General features: G+C 37.1%; 1 protein-coding gene across 1 annotated transcript; it reads right to left on the bottom strand.

The window, feature by feature from the left end:
- Window positions 1-1,778: 1,778 nt before the first annotated feature.
- On the bottom strand, window positions 1,779-23,701 carry LOC145397958 (stomatin-like protein 1). The gene is made up of 9 exons (XM_080270938.1): window positions 23,652-23,701; window positions 20,936-21,151; window positions 17,350-17,633; window positions 16,467-16,627; window positions 16,048-16,146; window positions 14,525-14,739; window positions 11,695-11,754; window positions 5,518-5,667; window positions 1,779-2,041 (listed from the first exon to the last, which is right to left on the bottom strand). Exons 2-9 carry the CDS (start codon window positions 21,147-21,149, stop codon window positions 1,815-1,817), a joined length of 1,410 nt encoding a protein of 469 aa, XP_080127064.1. The 5' UTR covers window positions 21,150-21,151; window positions 23,652-23,701; the 3' UTR covers window positions 1,779-1,814.
- Between the last annotated feature and the right edge of the window lie 221 nt (window positions 23,702-23,922).

A 23,922-nucleotide genomic window follows, 5' to 3' on the forward strand; every position in this document is an offset into this window, starting at 1 on the left:
ACCACACCTACATAAAAGGTGCACAAAACTACAGCATCAGGAAACAACACTGACATGTCTAGAAATGAAATGCTTAAATGGAAATAAATTAGGACAGTTACAGAAATACTGTGCATAGAAGCCACAAGATTAATTTCCTAAGTGTATAAAAGTTAGCAGATACATTATGTCAAAGCTGAACAAGAACTTCAAGATTATCTATCGACGTGCCCAACATTAGAGCCAAATGAATGTCTCTTTCGATGGCTGGGTAAGGCTGTGAAAAACTCCTTCAGCCAGAGGATGTAATTTTTCTTTTATTCTTGTCCTGGAGCCAATTTTACTCAGCTTAAGAAATACTTTTTTTATACTAAAGCAGATAAATTAATGTGTTTCTATCCACTTCACTACAAAAAGTTTCCACCGAGCTCAGTAAAATTTCTGGTGGCCCCAAAGAATAAATTAAGCTAATATCATCATGGTAATGGAGTTACACAGGCCAGGTGGTTCCACATAACAGGACTGAGGGCCATATAAACAGATGGCAGAGGAGGCTTCGTTGCACCTCTTACTTGGCAATTTATTTTGCATATTATATCTAGCCATTCTCCTGTGTAATATGTATCATTTCAATTGCAACACAGTTTGCATTAATAGCATGCAAGCAGACACTGAGGTGTAGTGTGCAGAATAAACTGCAAAGAATGTGTTACAAAACCTCCAAACCAACTTACAATATGACCCTGAGTCATATGGATATCAAAAGTGTTACACAGTAACAATGAGATCAACTTGGTCATACAAATGTAATGTTGTGTTCCTCTCACTAGACAAGATTATCAAGCTGATAGGAAACTGGAAATATTATAAAGTGCATGATGTGACTGTTTTACAAAACTTCTAAAATTCAGTGATGATATTAGAGGATGGTTTGACTTCAGAGATCCATAGAAAATTACAATATGCATAATAAATGACTGTAATCAGTAAAAGAATGACCAGTTGTACTGTACAGTCAAAAATACTATTGTAAATTCATGCACAGTCCTCTGATATAGTGAGGGGTTGTATGTAACCATAAGCAAATTACAGATGTAATGAAATGGCATGTCATACCCAGGCTTTATGCTGTTGTTTTCATTTCATATAACATGTCCTCTACACTTTTTTCTTCCCAGTCTCATAACATTTCTTATTACTCACGCCCTGATAAAAATAAGGTACGGTTTGATTAGAATCTAATCACGAACAGACATAAGTTTTTCAATGTAACATCCAAATTTCGGAATCTCAAGCAAATATGTGCAAAAATGCCAGTGGCACACTGGAAAAAAAAAAAAAAAAAAAAAAAAATACAGGTAAGTTCGAAATCAGTCAATGTAGTAAAGCTATCATGAAACACAAAGGCTTCTCTCTGTAATTCTATGCTGTACCCATTTCTTAAGGTTTAAAAATTACAATCTGGATTTACAGTGAACCATTATGCTTTACAAGAGCTTCTACATTAATTTAAAAAAAAATAAATCATAACCATTTGCTAAAGAACTGCAAAGCCCAATGACTTACAAGTCCAGTGAGCCATGCAAGCAGGTAAGCATTAAGTAAGGTGAATATTGTACTGGAAGTCTTTCAGTTTGGGCTGTAAATGTCCTTAGCACATACACACACAAAAAAGTGCCTTTAGTACAGCTCTAAGCCTCAGAATTTGCAATGTGTTTTTTAGAGCCCTGCTGTGCCTGATGCATGTGATTAAGTATTTCACTGATTTCACACTTTAATGTTCATGGACACCAGGCAGTATTTCATGTCAGTCTAGCCATTTAGTGGTCCTAGTGCTAAACGATAAAGATGTCATCAATGTCCTTGTCCTTACTGCCCTGGCGGAGTGACTCAAGACCCATTAGCATCTGCACGTTGCCCTGGACAGTGAGGTGGCCTGAGAGGTATGCTTGCAGAGGTGCCAAGGTCCCTTCCAGGATAGCCGTCAGGTCTTGCTTTGAAATGGTCACAGCCACATCAGGGGTCACCTTCGGCAAGTCTCCCTCCACCACCTGACGAACACCTGGAAGGGCGGTGGATTGGAATAGTGGCTCTTCTGTCACAGCATCATCAGTGAACGGATATGTGACCAATTTCACTGGGTACGCTGAATTATAGTTTTTATAATTTTATGCTTTCTTCTTCCTACTTCATGATTATACCTACCCCATTTTTAAATGGAATGGGGTCTGGGCTATCAATGTCTCTGTTACTACTAATTGTTGCTGTTGCTGCTGTGGCCCAAGGCCCATCTGGATATGAACCTAATGGACTGAAAGTTGAAGTTACCATTCATCCACAGCCCACCATCATCTACTCAGGGGACAGGGAGGGAGATGAAAGGATGTTTATCTAACTAAAAACACTAGTTGTCTTGATTCCCTGTTTTCTATTCCTTTATACTGTACCGGTACTCTTGCTGTGCTTGTCTATCACTGTACACTTGAAATCCTCCACGAGTTCAGGTGCTTCTTCATTCACCTGTAAATTACATAATGAATCAACTTCCACACACCCTTCACTTGGATTCACATTCACTCTGGTATCATCATTCATTTATATCTCTAACAGTATGTACTAGTCTATAAAAAAAACTTAAAAGCAAAGAGAATAGTATTATATTTTGTACATACTGTACCGGTATATGAAATTTTAAATGAACAATCTTTCACCCTCCATTAACAATTTCATTCCCTTCTTCCTTACTCTCACTTTCACCTTTCACAAAAATCACAGAATGCAAACAAACATGAGGATATTAAAACACATTAGGAGTATAAAATAACAGCTTGTCTTCATGACATTTTCTAACACCTGCCTATTTAATACAGTACAACCATGGGGATATCACACCACACTTTCTCATCAATAGTGAAATTAAGCCCCTCAATAAGCAGCCATGCCCATGAGGTGTAGCCAGGATTCCAGAGGCTTGAATGGTGAGTGAATGAATGAATAGATCATTTCACTAAGTATGCCACTGATCAGATCTCAGACTATTTTTTTTTGCTTTTCCTGCTTTCTGAATCCTACCTTAAAATGCCTAAGGGTAGGAAAAAGAGGTCACATAATGATGATGATACTTGATTTTTTTTTCTGGTTAATGCCAAACAACTACTCAGCTTAAGTGAGACTTCTTTTACTCAAGGGGTTAGGAACAAACTCTAATACAGTCTGTCCTCGTCTAACACGGTTAACTGCTTCCGCACCCTTACTGTGTTAAGAGAAATTTCATGTTACAGGGATTCTTGAAACCTACTTCCTTCCACACCCCTGCCCAAAGTCCACTTTTTCCCCCCCTTGTGGTGCAATTTTTTTTTTTAAATTCCCCAATTTTAACCTCCTAGAAAGCATTAATATGGTTCATCCATTCGTCCAAAAAAATTATAAAAGAGTATTATTACAGTTAAATGCCACATTTCATTTACCTTATGGGAGGATACGAGGAGACACACTATGCCAGAGAGGAGGTAGAGGGGAGAACACTGGTTAAAATCCTTCAAAGTCAATAGCACTTATAACAATTCTGAGAATTTTGGAAGTTAGAAATACAACTCTTATCTTAAATGTCAGGATCAACTCTCTAGCCCTGGGCTCCTACGCTTCTCATGGGGCAACGTAGGATTGGATGATGGACAGATGGATAGAAATAACTATTCTTATGGGAAAAATTGCTTATGAGTCTGTCACTTGGAAAAGTTGTCCCCCCCTTCCTACTCCCAACCCTACATCAAACTGGTGACCAGCAAATACTAACAACATGGAAAAGAAATTAGTAATGCATATTTAATGGAAATGAACAATACTGCAAGATTATTTCCTGACTCTGACTGATGACACTGCTTGAATGGACGGGGGAGGGGGAGGAGTTCAGGTCTACAGTATTTGGTTGAATTTATTTGTCGCCGTGATCCTGTTAGGCGGAGGACATTTAGGCCGTACCGAACCTAATCTAACCTATATTTTGGCCATAAGGCAATTCGGCTGTCTGCCACTTTAGGCCACTGTGGCTAAGCTGGTTTATGGCCGAAATGACAGGGACGTGGGGGGTGGGGGGTTCCGAGGCTTGAGGCGGACTATAGCCTCTCAGCACGAAATGAGTGTGTTGCTGCCTCATGCTGCCACCTCTGTGCTGCTTCCTCCTAATCAACCTCCCTCAGGAACCCCTCAAAGTTCAGTGTTGAAGGCAACAGAGGCGGTGTCGTTATCACCTTCAGCTGCCTCCGTGTTATCATAAGAGTCATTAATTCGCTGAGCTTACCAAACGGGCATGGCCTTTCCATATTTTCTATTGAAATGAGTCTTTCACAGGCTACTTATTATTCTTGGATTACCAGAGCTACTAGGCATTTTTATAAACTTACCTCTGAAAGCTATTAATGAGGATCTAGAATGCATGATACACTGAAGCATCCCATTGGAGTGGTGGTTGATAAACAATGCGGCCAGTTGGAGAGATCGTTCTAAAACACTGACGATGACAATCTCCCAGCTTCCTTGAATACCCCCGTTTTATTTTTTTCCACTCACTTCTTGCAGTCAAAATTCAGCGGTTAATTATCTGTATTACAAATGTACCAAAACTACTTAACTGGAGATCGTGAGTCTGTTATTATAGGTGGAATCGTTTCTATATTTTCTATTGAAATGAGTCTTTCACAGGTTACTTTTTATTATTCCTGGATTACCACAGCTACTAGGCATTGTTATAAACATTCCTCTGAAAGTTATAAACAAAGATTTAGACTGTGTGATACAGACGCATCCAATTGGAGTGGTGATCGGTAATAATGTGGCCAGTCGGAGAGAACGTTTGTAAACATTGCCAATGGCGACCCACCAGCTTCCTTGAATACCCCAATTTTATTTTTTCCACCCATGTAATGCAGTCACAATTCAACAGTTAACTATCCGTGTTACATATGTAGCAAAATTACTTAACTTGAGATCGTGAGTCTCTAGGTGAATTGCCGCGCCTGTCTAGTGAAGAATTAGGGCACAGCCATTCCTTATTTTCTATTGAAATGAGTATTTCACAGGTTACTTTTTCTTATTCCTGAATTACCACAGCTACTGGGCATTTTTATAAACATACCTCTGAAAGCTATAAAGAGGATTTAGAATGTGTGATACACTGATGCATCCAGTTGGCAAGGTGGTTGGTAAACAACTGATACTGCAAACTGTTGAATGATGTTGCCATGTATTATGAATTCGCTGTTTAGAAATGTGTGATTTAGGAGATTCTACTGTATCTGGTAATAAAAAAAATTTTCAGTACAGTAGTTTGGAATGGAAGCAAGGGTTTTGGGAGAGATGTAAATCACTGAAGAGTGACAGAGGAAGAAACAAAAGTGAGGTCAAAGTTGTCTGTACACAATTCTGGACATGACTAGTCCCTGATGGAGAGTTCAAATGAAGGAGCATTGTATCAAAGATAGCATAATGATGACAAAAACAAAAATGGCAATGCTGCTTATGAACTACAACTATGCTCACCATTGCCAACAAAGATGATAAAGATGCCACCATCTCTGCCCTCAACCTGAAGACGGTAGATGCCATGAGAAAGATCGGCACCGCCCGCTCCACTGATGAGGGCTTGAAGATGCCGGCCAAGCTTTGACTGTGGTGACCGGCTGCTGGTAACTGGACGGGTGTATGCCATGAAAGATATTACTAAAGGGGACATACAACACAATACTGTAAATCAAAAAGTGATGACTACTGGAATAAGAACTTAATTTCTTATTCTAAAGATTTTCATTTGACTGAATTATACCGTACTATGATACAGAACAAAGAAAGAAAACACAAAAAAATCAATGCTGTTTAAACCAACCAGCAAAAAACATGACCATACTATAAAATGCAAAATATATATTGAACATCAGCTATAAATAGCATATGAGTAAACCATACCAAACAAAACTACAATGTCACTATGAGCCCTCCAACACAATCAGTGGAAGAATATAAAAGGCATGAGGGGTTAGCAGTAAAAGACACATCTTTGGACCTTTAACCTCTTCAATACATCTTTTTTAAATATATCTTTGCTATCTCCTGATAATATTCAGTCTGTGAGAGATTCTTGGATTAAAAGAGTTAAATAGTCTTCATCTACCTGTTGACTAAATGTCATTCCTTAGCTGAATAAAATTATCAAAGGAAAAAAAAAAAAAAAGTAACTGTACTGAGGGGGTTCAATTGCAATGACACTGATAACATTTTCAGACTACCTCCTTATGTTCTTACTCGACTTTTAGGTAACACCTAAATTTCAAGGGTAAATTCCTTTGCTACTAGGGGGACTCTTTTAACCTACATTAACATTCTTTTAGTACATGGAGTAAAATACTCAAGACATTATTATACTGTATTATACTTTAACATCATCACTGAAAAAAGTCTTAGTTAAATTTAATTAGATCATCTGTCTATAGCAATGATAAAATATAAAATATCTCAACCTAATGAAAGGATTAGCAACATAAATCCTGTGCCAGTATCAGAAAATTGCCATTACAAGACATACAATATAAAAGCTATTAGCAATTCATTGCCAAATTACAGAGAAATAAGTTCATGAGGTGTATTTTTTAGAACAAAGAAAGTAACTTGAAAAATCATGGACAATATCTGTAAAGGTATTATCTGAAGGGGAGAGATGACCTGGGAGTTTCAAAGGCTGTGCTGGAATTCCTATATTGCAGAGAGTGAAAAAAAAATACGTTATCTTGAAAGAATAACAAATATGTCTTATGGTAATGAGACCACTGACTGGAAAACTTCCATACAGTATTTATAAATACTGGAGTAAGTTACAAAGCAGTGCTGAAAGCAGTTTGGGATGAAAATTAGAGTACAGATATTAGTTGTGCACCCTCCGAATATGCTTGCTCTAAGTACAGTGCAATAATTTACTTATACGATCAAAGAGAATTTAGGACTTTTATGTTTATGTGATCGCAGTGATGCCCTGTTTCTTGTTATATGATTGTTTTCTCGCCTATAAGGTTGCTAAATGCATTACATGATTTGCTTTCTAAAAATGCATCCCAGTCATAAAATGAAGGTATGCTGTACACAATTATAAGGATTGTACTATGGAATAGGTAATCATTACTTAAAAAAAAAAAAAAAAAAAAAGTAAAATATGCACTGCGGTACGGGAATCAAGGAAGATTCAGATTTATGAATCAAATAGATGAATAAAGTGGAGACAAACTTTGTAGTTCAAGGGCATGGGAGGTCATCAAAACAAAGAGGCTTACATAAATAAAACAGTTTGATTGGTAACCAGAATAAAAAAATAAATAAACAAAGACCACACTGTTGTAAGAAGGTTCATTGAAGTGGTTTCTAGCCTCTGTATTATGACAAGTCTCACACAAAAGAAAGAAGGAAAAAAAAGTCTGTTTGGTATCCAAATTAGGTACAAAAAGTGTTACACTGAACAAGTTAACCTCTTCAATATGATGACATCTATCTTAATCTCACAACTAGCTTACAAGTACACTCAACTAGGAAAGACTTCTTGTAGTGAATGGGTTAGAAACACTCTCCATTAACCTCCTCAATACAAAGATAGACTGTCTGGTGGATGGGAGTTCCCAGAAATTATTTCAACTGGAGGTAATTTGTTTGTGGTCATCCCTTCTGGGATTAAGGTGCTTCTAAACTGATGGACAGAATGCAACAGCTGTGTAAGAAAAGTGTAAGTTCATTGTTATTGTTCTGTTAATTAAGTTTCTGCAATATTAGCAACTTACAAAATCAGTTTTTTCAAAGAATATCTGAAAAATTATAAGGAACAAAATCTTGCCACTTGATTGTTCAAGATGAGATAGCACGTAGCAACAAATGTCCTACATGATGAGAAACATACAACTTTTTACTCAAACTCTAAAGCAGGCATTTCCAATAAGTTTTTTAAGCTACTATTACAATGGGCATACATAATGATGCAACTCATGTACTGTAAAAGCAATATATATGATTGAAATTTACCAGCATTACAAACAAAACTGTAAAATATACCCCAAAACATTTAGCTGAAGTAGTTGAGAAGCATAGCCTGTGACTGAATAATGATTATGTCACAGAAAGGGGACTAAACATCAGTAGGTGGGGCTTATCTCTCCTCTGAAAAGTAAACAAACTGTAACAGAGTTAATATATTTAAAAAAGCATGTGTTATGTGCAACAAACAATGAGAGGAATCTTGGGGGAAAATTATATAGTTACTGTCTCTCAAAAGCTCAGATACTGGATGCAAAACTTTACTGAATATGCAAAAAATGGTGTATCAACACTTTCAAATAAGTTGGACTGGCAGATGATGACAGAGAAAAACACTGAAGCTGGGTAGATATGTGTCAGAAACCTTGAAGGACATGCCTGGCAATGGAAGTGGATGAAGGGGAGTTTGTCTCCCAACCAGCAAACTATGGCAGTCAACCTTGGAAAATTATAACTGAAAATAAGTCAAATGAATGCCCAGTACACAAAAGGAGACAGTTGGAGAGACAGATAAGCAACTGAACAGCTATGTGAGAAGTGTCATGCAGAAGAATAAGGTATAAAGGTAAGACAGATGGAAGAATGAGGAGGAAATTCTGTTCAGAAGCAAAGTGAATGGATACAAATGAAGAATGTATTGTATACTGAAGTAAGAAGATGAAATATATAAAAGTTTATGCCTGAGCCCAAAAATGTTTGACTAAATATCTTATTTCTACTTCAGGCATCCTCAGTGTGATGCATGGGTAAGGACTTGACCAACATGCTGATACTGCACCGGGTAGGAAAATATTTTTGCAGCCAAAACTACTCTTACCATGAAAAAGAAAGGAAAGATTCAAATTTCACCTATCCATATATGCTTGGAGTATTTTCTGCTTCCAATTAGAGCATGGTACAAATCATTATTAAGTTGGAGCTGAAGCAGGAAATTAATCCTCCAAGCCAATGTGGAGTTGACTGGGGACATGTTACCTACAGGAGGCTCCTGGAGATGCCAGTCAAGATCCCTCCCCTCACCTCTACAATGCAGAGAGTTGTCATGAGCTACCATTAGGAATTGCCAGGTGGTAGCAACAACGTATCAGCATTTGACAAGTATCTATGCAATATCAATTTCTAAGTAAGAGCCAGTACTTGTATACACGTATCCAGGCATCTAAATATGATTAGATCTTGAATTTCGTTACCGTCTGTTTAGTTTTTAAATATGTTGCAAGACAACGGGCTAGTGAATGCAATAGGAGTGTCTTCTTCTTGGCAAAAACTTTGATATAAACCTTTACTGCATTCAAACCATTAATACTATAAGCATCCATCTTCACTGGGTAAATTCTTATAGCACCTCTTACACCCACCATAGTTCTACCTAAATTTTTTGACCTCCATGCTCATTTGTTAACCTCCTATCCTCTTAACTTTTGACATTTATTCATTCATTTTCTACTACTTTCTTGCTCCATCAGGAGCACAGGGCCTGGGACAGGCTGCTGAGTCCTGACATTTAAGGGGAACATGACCAGCCTCATGTTAAGAAATAAAGCTTCACTGCATTCTGATCGCAAATTCTACAACACTTGTTTCCACCGGGTATACTTTCCTGTCCCAGCCTTGGTGTTCATCAACATTTCAGTCCATCACACCAATTCCTGTGCTCACCACAATCATTTTGTTAACCCACAAGACAGTTCCTACCGGATGCTACCTAATGTAGTGATATTTATCAGGATGGCTAATATATTCTTCAGAAGGTGAAACTGAGCCTCTCCAGCAGCCTCTTATAAATACCAATCCCCCTATTAACCCCTTCAATACAATGAAGTCTTTTGTAGTTTACTCTTGTTACCACAGGATGATTTTATTCACCTTGTAAGAGTCCCTAAGTAGAACGAGGGTTAATGTGGGCCATGAGTACCTTTTATTATTCAAAAGCTCTTTCTGATACTAAATAAATTCATTTGCAGATAGCAAAAATTAAATATACAGTAAGATGATGCCACTGTACTGAGGGGGATGAAACCACAGCTAGAAAAAGAAGTTACAAATATCTTTTGAAACTCTATAGACTTACCTGCTTAAAATAAATAATAAATAAATAAATGAAATCAATCAATCAATCAGTACTAAGATTAAAAATGTCTACAGTAACACCAAAAAAATGATAAATAAGCATTATTAACAAATACTGTGCAGTCCTACTTTAGTTGCCAAAAATATACACAGTATCCATTACCACTAATTTTATCAGCCAGTACCTTACTCAGATTCACTGTAATTAACTATAGTTTAGTGTATTATGCGGCATACGTCTGAAAATCGTGCGTAAAATATTATGTAAAGGCCAAATGTGAGGTCACTGGTGAGCATATTTAGCATTATGCTAAATGAAATTTGTGTAATGAGTAATTAACAATAAAATACATAGTACAGTATGCTCAAAACCTTAGGTACAGTACAGTTGAATTATGCCTGCAACACACAAACACACACACACACACGCACTACAACAAACTTACACACACACAAAAATTAAAGTGTCAGGTAATTCCTTGTCCATAAGAGTAATTACAACCATACGAAACTTAGTGCTTTTAAAAATATCTATCTATCTATCCAGTGCCAAACACCTTACTCTCGTAAGGGGTGGCCACTGGGATGTGGGTGGGACGGTGCTGTGCAGGCATTGGTTGAACTTTTTTTTTTTAATGTAAAATGTCCACTCTTTATTTAAAAAAAAAAAAAAAAAAAAAAAAAAAAAAAAAAAAATTGTAGTGACTTTCATGAAAACCCAGAGTTGTAACTTAAAAATTTCACACATAACAGATACGATGTCACAGAGGAAGAGTCTAGTATATCACAGTATAAAAATTAAGAACATCATACTGACAGCATTACTGGCACCATTTTTTTAAATAAAAAGTTTCTTACATCACATGTACTGATACTAGTACTGATTTCTCTATTAATGGTTTCTCTACTTACAGTATAAACTAAACTACCCTCCAAATGGCTGAGAATCATGCAGAGTAGCTACTTGGTTTTACTTCGGCTTATCTCTAAAGACAAAGGGAGAAAAGAACACAGTACTATCCATATACTCCCTCCATGCTGTAAAAGGCAACTATGGGGGGGGGGGCAAAAGAAGGGGGAACTAGAAACCCTCCTTCTTTGTATCGGAACATGTCTGAGGTAACACCAGTTGTTGCGGAACACAATTTCATCACAACCTTTGCCTTTTTCCCACCTTAGGATGAGGTGAAGCTAGCTGTAGAACCACAGAAAGAAAATTCATGTGACATTATACTACCAAACCAAAGATCTAGGACAAGGTCACAGATTGTGACCTCCGGGATAAGGGACTAACATGGAGGCTGCTTGAGATTACTTGAGATCAAGCACCAAGGAAAGCCACCATTAGGTGGCCAAGGTCGAGCATGCTAGCATCTTTGAACCCTAGAAAAAAAATAAAAAATATTGATAATAGAAATTAAAAAATAAAAACTAAATAAAATAATAATACACTAGCCCCCCTGTGACATCAGTTACTTCAATATCCTTTACTGCTCTAGGACTTGATGGTTTCTTATGGCTATGGACTAAGGATAAACCTGATAATGTATGTGGTGATGGTTGTGAGTGTTGTGGTGGTACCTGGGGGATGTTGGAGGTCAGAGGGAAGGGGAGTGGCCTCGGCTGAACCCCCCAACAGGTCTGTCGGGGAGGGGGAGGGACAGAGGGATTAATGTGGGGGTAGCCAGCTCTCACAAGTCAACCCTTACCACAGGATCAAACAGAAATAAGGCAAGGCTTAACTCAGGAAGCAAATTATGTTAACTCTATGAAACTGAAAAATCAAAGCTTTAAGAAAAGGCTTATTTGTTAAAAAAGAAACCACTATTAAAATTCCACTTTAGAAAGGTCATTAACCTAATGATAATCTGACAATATTTAAAACTCATTTTATCACTACATAAAACTCTAATTTTAATGAAATGCATAAATATAAACTTCACCCAGAACTATATGGTGAACTAATAATAAAAAATTAGAATGACTGTACATGACGTGTCTGAATCAGCAATAAACTGTTGTTGTCTAGAAAATCAAGGAATGAAAGCTACTAAAATCTTTGAATCTCCTTCTATATGCTTTTCCTTGTGTGAAATAGTTTAAACAGCCTAGTTTGTCATCAGTGAGATTAAAAATTCCATATTTAATCATTTCCCTGATTTTAAATAAGGGCTAATTTAATTCTCATATACACTCAGTATTAAAAAAAAAAAAAAAAAAAAAACTCTCTGGCTATGTATTATATGTCATTTATACATAATTCAGGGTCTTAACAAAGCTTGACTCATATCTTCCAACAACACAGCCAGAAATTTCAGATGGCATTCAACAGTAAGTTAGCTTCTGAGGAGTTCTTCAAAATACCACTGTGTACCTGTAAGAAACTGCTGGACACTTCTCATGTACACATCATCATCATCATCTGTAACAGAACATAAATTCATAAAACACAATAATCAATTACAGTACATGCACTGACAAGTAAACAGGAACTGACTATAATAATTTCAATATGCAACTACAATTAACACACATGCATTGAAATTAATATAAAAATTTACATACCGGTATTTTATAAATAAAAACTCAATAAGCAAAATATCACCTAAATTCTAAAATGAAGTAAAATATTCATATGAACATAAAAGTTTTGTTTCAATTATTTAACAAATACGATTGCTGAAAAATAAGCAAACATGGTGAGATCTAAATGTAAGATGGCTTTAAAGATAGGGTTGCAGACCACAATTAAATTTCAGTCCAAATGACACCTCATACTAAGGTTGGCCATGGTGTGGCTGATGATTACTATGGACTGAAAGGTAAACCAAGTAACTGACCATGCTAATTACATCCTAACAGTCACTGAACTCTGTTGGGAAAAATAAATCTCAGTATGTATGGTACTGTAACATGATCTGTAACAATGTGTGAATCATAATTTGGACTTTTGCTCTATTTATTTGTGGCTGAGTTTTCTGCCAAAGAATGCTGACTATGTGGCTAGTTATTGAGGTTGCAGTCATCACTATTCACATTTCATGCTCCCGGTAGTACCTCTTACGGTCAATGGTAGTCAAGAAGCTACTGGTACTACATCTTTGCTTAGGGGGAAAAAAAAAAAAAAAAAAAAAAAAAAAAAAGGGGGAGGGGGGATCACAACAAAGAAGCTAATTATCGATATGTAAAATCATATGCCATGAAAAATATACCAATATCTATATATGCAAAAACTGATATCCAAAATCAACAACTCTGCTGTTGGATGACTTAAGATTACTGCAACCCTAACTTTAATGGAGGTCAAGGAAAGGTACATGAGGAGAACAGCTAATAACAAATAAAAAAAAAAAAATTATCTGCTCTGTGATGTGCAGTGTACAACAGTCATTTGTTTTCACTCCTTATGTGCCAACTTCATCAAACATACTTATAAAGAAACCTTAAAGAAATGCTGTATGCAAAAAGTACAGTAACCACGAGAAAACAATGTTAACCTAAGAAACAAGCAAAGCCAATACGTTATGAAGGAAAACTAAAACATTACCCATCAGTATGCAAAATCATTCAAAGAGAAATAAGATAAGCAAGTAACTACTGTATATGAAGAACATGAAAAAAGAAAATAGAAAAAGATGCACTCCATAAACATCTGCAGCTAATAATTTAAATAATCTGACTGTATTCTTGGCATACAGTGGAAAAAAAAAAAAAAGGCTAATATCAAAATGTGCCTGTATTAGAAACATATTCTTACATACATAATCCAAATGAAATAATACAGCTACTCATTCACACTTCAAACATATAACAAAAATCAAACAGTTCTCATGTTTTTTATTTACCAGTATACTAACTCTCCAAATCTTTATGTTAATAATAATCATTTCATGAACTAAAGCTACACAATTGTGGAAACTTAATCTCTATCAAACTATTGAAAAGTACATATCATGTGCAACTACACTGATTTAGAAAATAGTTTCAGAATACTGCAATAATATCTAGAGAGTGGTCCATCCCACACTGCCAATTTGTGGGTAATATAATCAAAATAATAAATTGATGAATGTCATCCATGATTACTCAAAGAAAAAGTTATTAATGTCAGTACAATACTTAAGTCTCTTAGCTTGTAAAACAAGAAACTAATATGCAATATGCAAACAACATATAAGCAAATGAAATGAAATAGGGTAAAAGAGACTTTGGCACAAATACAAAAGGGAGCTGATGCACACTAAAATATTAAACACAGGCACACACATACTGTACCTAAGATGTATAAAACTGAAGAAAAAAAAAAATATGGTAAATTATATGATTATAGGTAGCATTAAAGATACACACTGTATGAGATGGCTTAAATAATAATCAGATTTTTATACTGCAGCAACAAGAAATCTCTTACCTATAGCCTCAGACTTCTTCTTTGAGTTGGTGGGACCGAGGAAGCTGAAGTCTCCCATACCAGGGATATTAAACATGGCCGAGGCAGCCGCCATGGTGGCACCCGTGCCTGGAGGGGCCACCACATGTCCTCCACCTCCATTCCCACCAAAGCAGTTCATAATTGGTTTAAGGGGATTGTTGGGTTCTGCCTCCTTAAGAATATTCACTGTGCTCCTGCATCAAAGAGAATGAAAGTTGTGTAGGCAGCTAACCATCCTCCTCCTCCTCCTCCATCTCATCAACATCATCAGCATCATCATTATCCAGTTTCAAAGCCAACTAAACAAAGTGGAGATACCTTAACTGAGGAAAAAGAAGTCACATACTCATATGTCACATGAATTAAGTAGCTGCTTGTGCCCCATCATCATCATCATCATTGACACTACTGTCCTATTTCCCACTCTCATTAAACCAAGTGGAGATAGCTGGCACATGCCTCTTTCTCCTTTGCAATCTGAACTGAGAAAAAAGAAGTCCCTTACTAGTATGTCACATAAATCAAGCAGATGTACCACAACACAGAGTAGTGGGCAGAGATCCACATACCATACCAGACAAATAATTAACCACATGGATAAATATTGTGCTACATAAAGTGCATGTAAGGAACAGTGTAATTAACTGTATGTACAATTCTGAACAGGAAAGACATCCTTTCTTCCCTCATGGATGTCCTGACGAAATTAAAACACTGCTCTGAATTTCCCAATGATGGAAATAAGTATAATCAGCATTTAAGGTACAACTAACACACACAGAACTCATTTTCCCTCCCTAGGATCCCCTTCCCCCCAGATGTACAAAAAATGACCATTAATGAACTTTTTTTATCGTGCAGGAGGTAAAACTGTCACTCTTATTCTGGGCATAGCAGCATGCGCAAGCTTTAGTGGGTAGGTGAGAAGTTATCAGACAATAATGACATGTTATCACTCTCCATGGCATCACAAGCTAAACTAGGCCAGTGCTGGGTAGTGCTGTTGGCTGGGTACAACCTGAGTCTTAGCTTGCATTCCACTACAGAGACTACTGGAGCTGTGGCTCACACTCTATGGGTTAAGCACACACACATAAAGATGACTAACAATACGCCAGTAGTACATCATAATATTATATTCCATATTGTTCTGTTTATGATATACTATGGGTACCCTATTAAAAATATGTTGTTCTAATAACATGATTTTTTACAACACTGAAATGTGACTCCTTCTTCCAATAATGGAAATCATGTAATATTTACAAATTCTTATCTAAGTGTACTGTGATTTTCTTATACTAAGCCTTCCTGGACTACACACCAACATGTATCAAACAGAACCGCTTACCCAACAAACATCTGGTCCCAGTTTAACAGTACAGAAGACGTTCTATGTAAAGAATGAAAGCTCTTAACCACTGAACACCATACACCCGATAGAAGCTATATACTGAAGATACTGACAGCAATATTATCATTTCACAAACAAGGGTACTTACAAAGCAACCTCCCCAATCTCAATCCCCCATTCCAGCACTCTGAGATTAAGTTCCTTCTGTATTTGTGCTGCGATCATTGGTCGGTCTCGCTCAGTTTCTCTGTGGAAAACAAAGAAAAAGGCAAAATCAACCTTGAAGGGAAACAGTTTATAAGGAAGGTTTTACTGCTAGTACTTCCTGTTCACACAAGGAAGAATAAAAGACTCCAGGCACAGGGAGATAGGGATGCACTCAATTAGCATTCCAGTAAAGTAATGTGCATCAGGTTTTCAGGAGCTAGAAAAACAGCTTGTGCATGATAATTCATATGCAGTATCAGATAAAACTTCGAGCAACCCACTCAAGATTAAACTACAGTAATATAAAATCCCCTGTTTTCAACTCCTTAGTCTATTAAAGTTCCTCACTACAATACTTACTTGACAGTGTTTTTGGTAAGTACATTTAGCATTACGGTCTTGCCAAAGGAACGAAGGCCATGCTCTGGCGATGTGACTGATGTGGTAAGGCGCTGAACATCACTGATGCGGTACTTCACCTCACATCCCATTTCAATGATCCCATTATCTGCTGTTATCAACTATGAAAGGAAATTGCTGTATTGTAATCTATGTTCCTTTTAATTTTTGATCTAATGAGACTAACATACATGAAATATCTAAATGCAGTAACTGTCATGCAACTCTGCATACCATCATCATCTGCATAATAAACAGTTATGATTTTTTCTGTTCAGTTGTGCTTCATCATTCACGAAATATTCCAATTGTGAATTACAACATTCATGGCAATGTAAGAAATTCCATGAGCATGGTAGCATTAAAAGTTTCACTAACATAACTAATGCAGATATTCACTTAACATTTGCGGGAAAATCAAAAGCGAAGCAAGCAAACAGACTGTTATAAATACGATGGTTTATGTATAGACTGATTTCTGGAGTAAAGAGGGCCTGTAGAGAGTAAATGAGGGAAGCAGAGGGTGTAATTATGTGCCAGCAGTATACATCTGCAACTTAAGGGTGAGAGATAACCGGGACTAAAGGTGAAAAGGTTGATATCAGTCAAATGACCAGTACAGTGCATGTACAGTATATATGATCCATTTATTATATATCTGACAACTAAAGGTTAAGTAGAATATGATGATGAGGAAAACTGAGTAAGTTTAGAGACTGCAGGGGAAGGGCAACTTAAGCCTGCAGTCCACTGGGTTTATATGAGTTGGCACACAATAGATTAAGAAGACTATTTAAAAACTGAGCAAGGTTAGATGTGTTGGCATATGCTGCAAGTGAAGTACCTGTTGGGGTGGAACTGAGAAGGCCTTGGTTCTCATATCAACTCGTGTGTTGTTGTCAAGCCAGGGAATGATGAACACCATGCCAGGGCCCAGTACCCCCCGCAGCCTCCCCAGCCGGAAAACAATTAGACGCTCCCACTGTGCTATCCTCTTGAAGCAAAACCACAGGGTGATGGGGAAGGTGAGCACAATGAAGCCATAGCTGAGCCAGGTGACGATGGTGGCCAGACATCCCATCACACTCAGGTTTGCAAAGCGTCCACGTTTCTTCTGCTTCTCCTTATCTATTGGAGATTGTAAAGACTGGGTAGGTATATATTTTTCAGTCTCCAATAATCTAGATACATATTTTTCTCTCTCTCATTTTCTGAGGTATGTCAGGGAATGGACGCTACCTATCACCACACTTATGTTGGCCATGCATCCCCAATTTGTCTGCTTTTCATTATCCACTGGGGACTGGAAAGACTGGGGAGGATCATTTATTTTTCTCTCTCACATCTTTTTGAGGTCGATGGAAGGAACAGAAAGTACCTATCACTACAATCAGTATGGCCAGGTGTCTATGTTCCTTCTGTTTTTCCATATCTACTGGGGACTGTCACGACTAGGTATGCATTCACCCATTTATTACAGTATGTCTTTGCTATATGTCACCTTTACTGATATTCTTTTTTACTTTTAGACCAAGTGAATTACATAAAAAATGCATATTACAGTTCCATTGTTACCTATACAGTAGATTTGACAATTCCCCCAAATTTGCAGTACCAGTTGTATTGAAAAAGTTGTGATACTGTCATCATCATCATCATCTAATCCAGTGTTGCCCCACAAGGAGCGTAGCAGCCCAGGGTTAGGCACGTTGGTCCTGACATTTAAGATGAGAGTGATCAGTCTCACTCATCCCTAAGTGGGATTACATGAGCAATAAACCCCAACCACCGTTATTTTAGAATATTTTGCACCATGGGTAGATACAAACTTCTTTCTATTTCACTTATTTATTTACTTACTTATTTTATTTGTTTAAGATGGGTGAGTGGGGGGCTATATACGTTACTGAAGAAGTTTTATACTGTGCATCCCTTCTTGTGGGGCCCAGGTGTTGGCCGTAGTTCAAAGACGTTTATTGGAATATGTAGCATTCTGCGACTCAATGCTCTTCCTGATCTTAACAGTCTCTGCTGGACTCAATTATTTAGATGTAGCTAAGATGAAGTAAGAAAAAAAAAAAATTTCATCAGATTGAAGGAGTTATCCTATGGCCTTTGGGTATAATAAAACACTTGACCCTCTGGTAGTTAGCATCCACCCTAACCTACCATGCAAGGAGTTTTTTTTTTTCATACCGGATATTGCAAGTTTCCCTGTGTGTTAGCAGACAATTATCATAATGTGTTCCCTTAAAATTTTTCTTTTAATGAATGAGATTTCTTTCTTCTTGTTTTGTGCTGAACTTATGCATGGCTAAACACTGAAGTGCATATAAAAATAATATAAACAAAATTTTAAAGGAAATTTTGACATTAAAGGGCACAAATGATATTAAAAAAAAACTGACAGCACTGCTAGGGTTTTGTTTCATGGAACAATCATCTTCAACAACACACAAGGACTGTGCTTCACTGTAGCAAGTCCCAATTATACAAGGATGAAACCAACCCAGGAATCCAATAAAGGTGATTCAGTGTTCCAATACATGATATTTGAGGTCCTTCAATATGACAGAATTTCTCAAGCATAACAGACAATCAATTCAATATATCTGGTAGTTGCAGGATAAAGGAAAACCTGGAACAAAATATGAGTTACCGGTGCACATTTTCAAAGCATATATCTGGCTAAGCGGTAAGACATTCTGAAATACTAATAAAGTTCCAGTATGTTTAAAAAAAAAAAAAAAAACAGTATGAATCAGCCCCATAATACCCTCTTCCAAAGCGCAGAGTCCCAAGATACAGCAACATTAATCGAGTACAATTAAGGGCAAGTGGCCAGTTTACAAGCCTTGGTGGTATTACACAATAAAATAAATTTCCAATCACCTCTCAGGAACTGACTAGCATGGCTGTCACTCTGATGTGGGAATTCTAACCACTAACAACACTGGGTGCCAGATGAAGTGGAGTGGTTTAGCTCCTTTGACAATGAACTGAACTCATGACAGCAACATTTACAGACAGTCTGGATGGCCATGAGAGTCCAATAAAGGTAAATTCAAATATAAATTGAAGTCTAACAGAAAAGATTTACCATACTAATGGTAAAAATTAACTGAAACTACAGTATTAAAGAATCTACACTTAGCTGTCTAAGTTATCTTTCTTACTATTGTACCTAGCTATACAGTACTGTACTAATGATTTCACTAGCTACAAGTTTTGCTTCCCATAGAAAAAAAAAAAAGGCCTTCCCAAAGAAAAGCTGCAGTTAGCCTAATAATTCTATATAACTATATTATAAAAGTATAGCAAGTCAAAGTCGTACTTCATGTAAAATATGACAAAATACTGGCACAGTACAGGAAATGATACTTAACTAATAGTTAGATATAAATAACGGTATGGAATCATCCAAAACATTATGGAGATTCACCTATGTGAAGATTAAAATTGAGATTCATGCATTAAACAAAAGATATTCAAACACTAGTACAATAATTTGTAAAAGTATCTGTATATCACATACTTAAACAGTAAATCTACAGTAAAAACAACCTTAGGGGTCTCCTTCAGATCTAGTTGTGAGTTGCAGTAACATGTTAAAATTGTATACAGTCAAATAAGTTATGGTAAATACTGGTCCAGTATTCCATTTTAGTGAGACAGAAAGTTTACATTCAAGGTAAAAGTACTACCAGTACTGTTACAAAACAACAAATTACAGCAGCGTAGAAATAAGCAAAGTAACAAAATGCGGTACCATGTGAGGACTGCCACAAAACCTTGTTCTGAAAGTATCTTGACTTCACCACACCAGCATACTGAAGAAGTCACAACCAAAATGGAGACAAAGAAGAATGCCTCTAGGAAGCATGATCACTTCAACCAACAATGAACACTACAGTACCAGTATCTAACTTCAGGACATATTTCATGCACATCTTTCTTCATCTAACAGTCTGTTTACGGTATCTGTTTTGGTGTAATGTTCTGTGACATGAAAATATACATAACTATCCTTGGCAGCCATACCTCTCAGTGTCTATTCTTCGGAGTACCTACCGGAAGGAAGGAGCTGGCAGTGAAGGAAAAGGTATGGATATAGTTAGTGGGGGCACCCAATCTAACCTAGTACATAACTGACTGGCATGGCTACTAACCTAGTATGAAACAGTATAGGGATCTTCGTGCAATAAGTACTAGTAGCATTAGATGAATATTATACAGTAAACTAAACAACAATGAGAGAATATCAATAGTAACAAATAACAGAAACACTAAACAAAAACTTGGTAACTACGAGATATAATGAATGGATAAGGTATCTGGTGCCCCCAAACACTAGACCCATGCAAGTAAGCTGTAGCGTATCTAAGAGGGATCTAAAAGACATAATATAGGAATCAATGACCGCTACAAACCCTTCTCCCCGAGACTGAGGGAAACTGAGTGTGCCCTGTGACCATAGCCATAGTCGAACGCTGACTGGTACTGACTAGAGGGTTTACTGTAGTCAAATGCTGATTTGTAGCTGAATGCAGAATTGTAATCAAAGGCTCCTGCAGTTGAAGAGGGTGGGTCTGTGTCCTTTGGTTCATCAGTGGGAACCAAGCTGTACTTCGCGAAGGACACCATGTCTGCAAATAAAACATAATTAACAAGGCATGGAATAAAAGCAATACAGTCCACAGTACAGTATACTGTAGCTAATTGCACTAACTTAAATATTTTGCCGTACAATCTGCAAAACAGTATCACAAAACTATAAAGGCTAAAATATGCAATTCAGTAATTCAGCTATGACCTGGGACAAAACTCCCCAAAGGGATCAAATAAATCTAACATACGAGTACCATACTGGTACTAAGACTGCCATATTTACAATTTTCAAGATACACAAATATAACAATAAAAATTTATTCAAGTAATAACTCTTGGCAGTGGTAATTACCATGTACTGTTACCTCCACTACCCATACATACATAGATAAGGAAGAGGATCAAGTAGGTGCAACAGTCACAATATTATTGAGGTACCACTACTGAATACTGTTCTGAAGGGGTAAAAAAGAAAATCTAAAGAATTTAGCTACTAGTAACACGGTTCATCTACAACATTAAACTCTTAATCTACAGTAACATCAGCTGTTATTTGATTCAGTGAGGACACACTTCCTTTACGCTTAAGTATTGATTCAATCTAGTAGGCTAGTTTGAATAGCTAATACCAAAGGAAATTTCATAAATTTAGAAGTACTGGGTATGCTTAAACAAGTCTATTTAAGGCTAATTGAGAAGGCTCCTCGAGGATCTCTCACACTACTAGGGTGGATTAAAGCTTCCAGGGTACAGCAGCATTGTGAGCTACCATACAGCTTTGACATTTCAGTCTAGTATCTGTCATATTTTGAGCTCTTGCCAGGGATGACACAGAAGGATGTGTAGAGAGGTACTGTATAAGAATGAGAAATATGTGGAATGACACCAGCAACAGATAGGATGATAAGGAGGTGATCTGTTCGTTGTTAACCCTTGGATTAGTATGTCTGGCTTTATTTACAGGTTGATACTGCTACTGCTTATTCTCTCTGACAAAGGGAGTAAGTTTTCACCCCTGTTTGTTTGTCTGTTAGCAAGATTAACTACTCAAAAACTAAAAGAGAGATTTGGACCAAATTTGGTGGGTAGATAGCCCATGTCCCTGGGAACAATCAATTAATTTTTGAGATCGACCTGGATTGTATTACAGATTCTGGATACGGAAAAAAACTTTTTGTGAAACCCTAATCACTGATGAGAAAACCTAACTCATTATGAAGAGTGGTTTGGAAATCACGTTGCCCTTGCTGGAAAGATGTGCTCCAATGAGCGCCCCTCTAGTACTGATAATGAAATCTCCATACATTGTTTCAGAAACCTTGACCTGCACCCAATAATATACAGCAAATGGGCAAGCACTATTGACAAATATGAATTACTCCCTTAATGATGACAGAAATCTTACTCATCACACCTTACCACATTCTTTCTACCACCAGATAATTCCATCCAGCTTACAAATGGCCTCTATGACTAGATACACAAGTTTATTCAGCCTAAGAGAGTAAAGTCTCCTCATCTATAGGTTCAAAACTGTGTCCTTCAGAACCTTGGCCCCTCCACTGGTCCCCTCATCTAAAATTTCATATTACTTAACATGTGCATAGTGTGCTGCAATGCCTCCTCCGTCCTCCTCCCAGGACAGGGCTGGGCCCCACCCTGACCTAATTTCCTGAGGCATGGCTATGCCACTGCATTTAACCCCTTGAGTATGGTTATATGTTTTAATATCTCATTCTTGCAACCATTAGGTTAACACTCACATGACTGGCCAAATCCAAAGTGGAATAAGACTGTGTGGAAGTTGATGATGGTAATAATTCTAAAGGATTTCCGTAACTGTCACAGGGTTAGTCTAGTGGGGTCTTTGTTTAACTCTTAGGCAACAAGAAGCCACTCCTAAGCTGTTTAAAAGCACGGCAGTACCAAAAATAAGAGGATGTAGCTATGATTTCAACAGGAAGGGTGGGAAGCTGAATATAATCACCTAAAACAAAACAGCTACAAGTTTTCACACAACTAAATGATTAATGACAACTTTTTTGTTCTCATAGGAAATAAAACATTATCTATGGTTGAACATGATTATTTACTTCTATAAAGACTTGTAAGTTTCCTAAATATTACTTACCTTAACAAGACCAGTATCACCACAAATATCAATGCTGAATTACCTCAACTTCTACCTTACTGGAAAGGTATGGGTGTTTCCCTCTCCGTGACAACTCTGGTAAACCTTATGGTGATGTATACATTCATGGTCTACATTATTACACTTTGGTTATAATCAATGACGACCACAGACTAGTTCCTTCAGTTACCAACGCACTTAGTCCTTGACACCATTTCCAGCTTGGTCTGTCCTTTGATGCATCTCTGTCAGATTAGAAGATAAAAGCCACCAGCATCTTCAACTCCATAAACACAGCCATGGAGTCGAATTTCAAGGTATAAATCTATTGGTATTGTCTCTAAACACCTTCATTCATCTTCTGTCAATAATACAACACGATAAACAGACAAAACACCACGAAATACCTGCGGAATTGCTGGAGACCTTCTCGTCAAGCTTCCCTCTTCACCCTTCGATTTTGTCGTCTGCATCGCCTTGTCCGGACATGTTCATCTACAAATGCAATACAAGTAAACAATAATAAATACAACAACTTTCCCACCTTAAAATAGTATGATATGGAGAATTCAATATTTTCTATATTTATTAACACTGAAAATATGGTATCTACGAGATTTTACCTTATAATTCATATTTAGAAATTAATGATGAGCATATAGAAATCGGACGCACTGC

This window comes from Coenobita brevimanus, chromosome 5, assembly GCF_032717465.1.
Source record: "Coenobita brevimanus isolate Jiangsu-jjx chromosome 5, ASM3271746v2, whole genome shotgun sequence".
NCBI classification, from domain to species: Eukaryota; Metazoa; Arthropoda; class Malacostraca; order Decapoda; family Coenobitidae; genus Coenobita; species Coenobita brevimanus.